General features: G+C 65.8%; 1 protein-coding gene across 1 annotated transcript in view; it reads left to right on the forward strand.

Annotated features, from left to right (window-relative positions):
- The window catches only part of MARK4 (microtubule affinity regulating kinase 4), a 45388-nt gene that overhangs the window by 21036 nt on the left and 18240 nt on the right, over positions 1-6112 (forward strand). Inside the window, exons 2-7 of the mRNA XM_026658798.2 lie at positions 522-719; positions 1225-1278; positions 2448-2496; positions 3622-3687; positions 4841-4911; positions 5815-5999. Of these exons, the coding sequence (XP_026514583.1) occupies positions 522-719; positions 1225-1278; positions 2448-2496; positions 3622-3687; positions 4841-4911; positions 5815-5999 (623 nt within the window). The remainder of the gene's footprint in view (positions 1-521; positions 720-1224; positions 1279-2447; positions 2497-3621; positions 3688-4840; positions 4912-5814; positions 6000-6112) is intronic.

The raw sequence follows: 6112 nt of genomic DNA on the forward strand, positions 1-6112 counted from the left end.
AGGGCGGTTCTCGCTGCTGGGCCGGGCCTGGTGCCCCGAGCGGTGCCTGACTCCAGGGTTCGGTGGGGGGCTCTGACGGCCGGACCACACGCTCAGCAGCTTCCTAGGGAGGTACTCTTGATCCTGTTCCCAGTTGGCCAGTGCCCAGGAAGGGGGCTGGGGCGTGGAGGGCATCTTCCTGCCCTCCCTGTTGCCATGTGTGATGCCATCATCCTAAGGCAGGATCCGGTTGGTTCTGGTAGCACAGTGACTCCTCCGCCCCATTGGGCTTTCCTGCTCAGCCGGGCACATGGCACTCGGGGCTGGGGAAATCATGGGGCTGGGCCCTGCCCCCCAGGCCCCTGTGCTGACTTATCCCAGCTGTTGGGTGGCAGCAGCCTGCCTTCAGCCCAAACTCTGCACTAGCCCCGGGAGGGGAGTGGGGTCTGATGGCTAGAGCGGGGAACTGGGAGCCAGGACTCTTTCCCCGCAGCGCCCGGTGCCCCCCTGCCCCCAGGTGATGCTGTCTCTCCCCCCCGCAGCACTCCACCCTGGCCAGCAGCCGCTCGGAGAAGGGCTCATCGTGGTCCAGCCGGTCGCTGGGTGCGCGCTGCCGGAACTCCATCGCCTCCTGCACCGACGAGCAGCCCCACATCGGCAACTACCGACTCCTCAAAACCATTGGCAAGGGCAACTTCGCCAAGGTCAAGCTGGCCCGGCACATCCTGACAGGCAGAGAGGTGAGGGTGCGGGGGCCATGGGTCAGCACTTTGTGGGGGTGGAGGCTATGGGGTGGTCATGGGGCAGCACTCCAGTGAGGGCGGGGGCCATGGGGCAGCACTCCAGAGGGGTGAGCAGAGGGCCATAGGGCAGTGCTCCAGGGAGGGCAGGCAGGGGATATGGGAAGGGAGGGGGGGCATGGGACAGTGCTCTGGGGAGAGCGGGGGTCGTGGGGAGCCATGTGGCAGCACTCCAAGGAGGGTGGGGGATGTGGGGGGGCTCTCTGGGGGAGGGTAAACGGGGGGGGGGTGCACAGTAGCTCTGGGGCCCAGTGGAGATCTCCAAGGGGGGGCACTGGGAAGAGTGGGGAAGGCTGAGGTGTCAGGTGCTGCTGGAGGATAGCACAAGTGCAGATGGGGCAGGGGAGCGGAGGGGCGTATGGGGCACACAGAGGGAAGTGGGGGGCGCAGGCACTGAGTGCCCTAACCCCCCCCCACCCCCAGCCAGAATCTGGTTTGTTTGTAGGTTGCAATAAAAATCATTGACAAGACGCAGCTGAACCCCACGAGCCTCCAGAAGGTGAGTGTGAGCGGTGGGGGGAGTGGCCCCCCACTCCTTGCAGGGGCTGGCAGCCCCATGCCCTGGGGAGGGGGCAATGTCCAGGCTGGGGCCTTGCTGCTGGGGGCTGGGCCTGGAGGGACAGAGGAAGCCAGGTCTGGGACTGGCAGGAGGGGCAGCCGCTCCAGGCCACCCTGGATGGGGGTCGCCCCCCACCTCCCGATGGCCGCCCGCAGCGCATCTCCGATGCCAGCGGCTGGGTTCCCAGGCTCCACAAAGAGCCCATTGTGCTCTGGGCTCGGGGGGAGGGGGGGGGCTCTGGCCCTGGCATTCGGGTTCCCCATGCCCGCGACTTCCTCACTGTGCTTCCGCCGTGAGCTCGGGTCCCATACCCAGCGCCACCCCCAGCTACCCTGGGGACACATCTCCCCCCCCCGGCCCAGCAGCCCCCTGGGGCACCCGCCCTGCCTTGCACCTCTCCACCCAGCTAACCTGGGACACCCAATCTGCCAGGCACCTGCCCCCCTTTCCCATCCGCCCCAGGGCACTTGCCCTGTTCCTGTCCCCCCCACCCCAGGACACTCCCAGCCCCAGCTCCCACTGGCTGCCCCAGCCCCTGACATTGACACAGGCTCCCCTCCCTCAAATCACCGCTCTAATTAGCACCCAGAGGCCAGGCTGGTCGCTGTGGTAACAGCCACTCCGGAGGCATCTCCAGGGGCTGCTAATTAGCGTTGAATTCCGAGGTCAAAGGAGCTGCGGGTGGGGAGCAGATTAGAACAAACCCCTGAGCCAGCCCATCCCCTGCCATAGGGTCAGATCAGAGCCAGCGCTCCCCTGAGGGGAAAGAGTGCATGTCCCATTCCCTGTCCCCCTCAGCCACTCGCCAGCCGTGGGTCAGATCAAAGCCGGCGCCCCCCAGAGGGGAAAGGCCCCATGTCCCATTCCCTGTCCCCCTCAGCCACTCGCCAGCCGTGGGTCAGATCAGAGCCGGCGCCCCCTAGAGGGGAAAGGCCCCGTGTCCCATTCCCTGTCCCCCTGAACCAGTTCCTTCCCTGTCGTGGGGCCAGATTGGAGCTGATGCCCCACCACCTCTAGCCCCCCGGGCCTTTCCCTTTAGGGGGCAGGTGAGGAGGAGCTGTGAGGCTGCCTGTTAACACCCCCCCCCCGCATCTCTCTGCCCCCTGCAGCTCTTCCGGGAAGTGCGGATCATGAAGGGACTGAACCACCCCAACATCGGTGAGCTGGAGTCCGGGGGTCTGGCTCTGGGGCTCAGCGGCACAGGGGCGATGGGGCCTGAGCAAATGGTAGCCCCGAATGCCCCGTCCTCCAGCCTCAACTGCCCCTGCTAGTTAAGGGGATACGGACCCTTGCACCTCTGCAGGTCCCTCAACTACAGGGGTCAGAACCCTGCCATGAGGGCGTGGGGGGAGGGTCAGGCCCCTCTCATGAGGATGTGTGGGGGGACATCAGGGGAGGGGCAGGCCCATCCCATGAGGGGGGCAGGCCTGTCCAGTAATGGGTCTGGGGGAAGGGAGGGGCAGGCCCATCCTATGAGAACGTTTGATGCAGGTGTTGGGTGGGAGTCAGGCCGTCCTGTGGGGACATTGATGGGGAGGGTCAGGCCCTGCCTGTGAGGGTGTTTGGGAGGGAAGATCAGGCCCATCCTGGGAGGGTGTTTGGGGGACTGTGACCCATATATTTCAGAGGAGGGTCTAGCACGCTCCGTGTGAGTGCAGAGGTTCTGGTCTGTGGCAGTGCGGCCGTGGGCGCGTCTGCCATCTCCCGGCCGGCGTGTGGGGCTGTCTGCAGGCTCCAGGGCGTCTGGGAGCGAAGCGGGCGCTGGACAGGGCAGAGCTGTGGAGGGAGCAGACAGGGGCATCAGCGAGGGGTAGAGTGAAGGCTGGTGACTGTGCAAACCTTCCCCGAGTATTTCCAGACGTTGGGACTGGGTCATCCCACCCCCCTTTGCCCCAGCTGCCCAAGGGCGGGAGCTCTGGAGTGCAGGGAATCGCTGCGGGGCCCGGGCAGCACCTGGCAACAGAGCTGAGGGGTTTGCCTGGGAATTTCCTTCTTTTTGCCATGACAGATGAGAACTGTCTCTGCAGTGTCATGGCCCCCAGCCCTCTGGAAGGGGTCCATGCTGTGCTGCGAAGGGCGTTTTCAGAGACACCACTCCCCAGCCCACCCTGTCCACACTGCCAGGAGCTAGGGGCACTGGGACTTGCACAGGGAGCGAAGATGCTTCCAGCCTCACCACGGGAGAGACCCGGACCAGGGCCCCAGCGGCAGGCACCACCTGGGCTGTGGGGCTCACTGGGCGAGGTCGGGAGCTGGGCCATGACCCGTGTCTCTGTGTTACAGTGAAGTTGTTTGAGGTGATAGAGACGGAGAAAACACTCTACCTGGTGATGGAGTATGCCAGCGCTGGTGAGAATGCCCCCCTGCCGCACCGGCACCCCCCTGCCCCTGCACTGCCATCTGCTCCCCCAGGCCTGTGCCCCCTGCAACCCTTGGGTGTGTCTGTGCCGCACCTGGAGCTCTGGACCCCTCTGCGTTCCCACACCCCTTCCCTGCGTGGCCCCCAGATCCCTCTGCCCAGCTCACCTCCAATGTTCTACAGGCCCCGCAGCCTGCCCTGGGGTGCAGTCTGGCCCTGGGACCCACTGAGCCTGTGGGTAGCTATGGGAGCCAGCCTGGCCCAGCACCCCAAAGGTCTCCCCAGCAATCACAGTCTGGGGAGATCGGCAGGTGGCCTGCCTGGCATGTCCCCACCCTACCCCTCCCAACCACCGGTCCCGCCCGGCCCACCCCCCCCCCCCCCCCCACCCGGGGCCCCGCCCCGGGGGGCCCCCCCCCCCCCCCACAGCTCCTTTTGACCAGGGGCCTGTCTGACATGACACGCCCCCACTCCCTCCTGACCAGGGTTTCTGCCTGGTGTGAGTCTCCCCACATCCCTGCCTGACCAGGGATTCTGCCTGGCGTGATGCGCCCCCTTCCCCCCACAGCCCCTCCTGATCACAGCCACTGCTTGGCTCCCCCCATGCTGCTAAAATTATCCTCGCTCTGTTTAAAATAAGCCAAGCCACCAGGCCCCTGCAGGTGCCACCCACCTGGCAGCTGCCTCCCTGGCACAGGCTGGCACTGGGAGCCAGGCGGGGGGCGTACACATTCCCACCCGTTCCAGTGGCTCCTCGGGCGACTCCCATCTGAGCCTGCGGGCTGGTGCCACCTAGGCTCAGGCTTATCCCGTAGTGGACGCTGCAGGGTGCGGCTGGGCGGGCCAGTGCCGGGCAGGGGGCACGAACCCCGATGCAACCAGCCTGATTCTGTCCAGGGCCTTGCCCAGCTCCTGAGCACTTACCCCAGAGGCCGCTCTTGGGGAATGTGTGGGGTCTCCATGCCCCCCATGTCCTGCTGTAATGGACCCCCCGGCAGGAAAGCTGCATTCGTGAGGCTGCGGCTGTCTAGCGGGGGCACATCTGCCCGAAGCCCCTTCACCCCAGCCTTCCTCCTGGCATCGGGTTCCCTGGCACTACCCCTGCCACTACAGACTGCTCCTGACAGCACCCCCTCCCCCCAGGCGAAGTCTTCGACTACCTCGTGTCACACGGACGGATGAAGGAGAAGGAAGCCCGGGCAAAATTCAGACAGGTCAGGACAGAATCGGGAAAGGGGAATGGGCGAGAGCCCTGACCACCCCAGCAGGGGGTGCAGTGGGGAGCAGGGTGGGAGTTCTGCACCCCTAGCCCCTGCCCTGTTGGGCCCGTCCCTGTAGCTCAGGGCGGGGTCTCTGGTCAGCTCTAGCCTGAGGGATGGGGGTCTGTGTGCTCTGTGCGTGTGTGGGGGGGCTGTGTGCTCTGTGTAGGGGGGGGGCTGTGTGTTTTGTGGGGAGGGGCTGCTGGCTCTGCACGTGGGGGCTGCGTGCTCTCTAGGGGGGCTGTGCTGATGGCTCGGGGGGGCTGCGTGCTCTGTGTGGGGGGGGGGCGGGCTGCTGGGTGGGGGGGGGCTGCGTGCTCTGTGGGTGAGGTGGTGGCAGCGCTGCGTTGCTGGCCCTAGTCTATGGGGTGAAGGCTGAGTGGTGTGTGTGGAGTGAGGGGGGCAATGGAGGGTGGAAGGGCTGTGCTGCTGACCGTCTTGTGCAGGGAATCTCAAACTGGGGGTCACGAGTTATTACATGGGGGGTCATGAGCTGTCAGCCTCAATCCCCAAACCCCACTTCACCTCCAGCATTTATAATAGTGTTAAATATAAAAAAGTGTTTTTACTTTGTAAGGGGGGGGTCGCACTCAGAGCCTTGCCGTGTGAAAGGGGTGAGATGTGTGTGTGGTGGTGCGGGGGGGTGGGGGTGGGGGGGCGGGGTTAAGGGCTCCCTACTGGGAGCTGGCCTGGAAACCCGGGTGGGCGCTTCCTTCCCAGCCATCGATCCCTGGCAGCAGGGCACTCGCCTTACAGGGGCCGTTGCCCTCCTGGGGGGGAGCGGGGGTGGGGGGAGCGATGCGGGGCAGAGGATGACATCAGTCGCTTCGCTGCCCTCACTGCCAGCTCTGCCCCCAGATCGTCTCGGCCGTGCACTATTGTCACCAGAAGAACATCGTGCACCGAGACCTGAAGGTGAGTCACCCCACCCGGGTTCTGCCCCTCCCCCCGCCCTGGGCACTGCCCGAGCATCCCCCCGGCCCCCCTTGTACTTCCCCTCCCCCCGCCCTGGGCACTGCCCGAGCATCCCCCCGGCCCCCCGTGTACTTCCCCTCCCCGCAGACAAACACCAGACCTGAAGGTGAGAGCCCCCGCACCCCTCCCTCTTGTTCCCTCCCTCCCAGGAACTGCCCCTATCCTCCCACCCCCTCCCCCC

This window comes from Terrapene carolina, unplaced genomic scaffold (assembly GCF_002925995.2).
Source record: "Terrapene carolina triunguis isolate 2854851 unplaced genomic scaffold, T_m_triunguis-2.0 Scaffold517, whole genome shotgun sequence".
NCBI lineage: Eukaryota > Metazoa > Chordata > Testudines > Emydidae > Terrapene > Terrapene triunguis.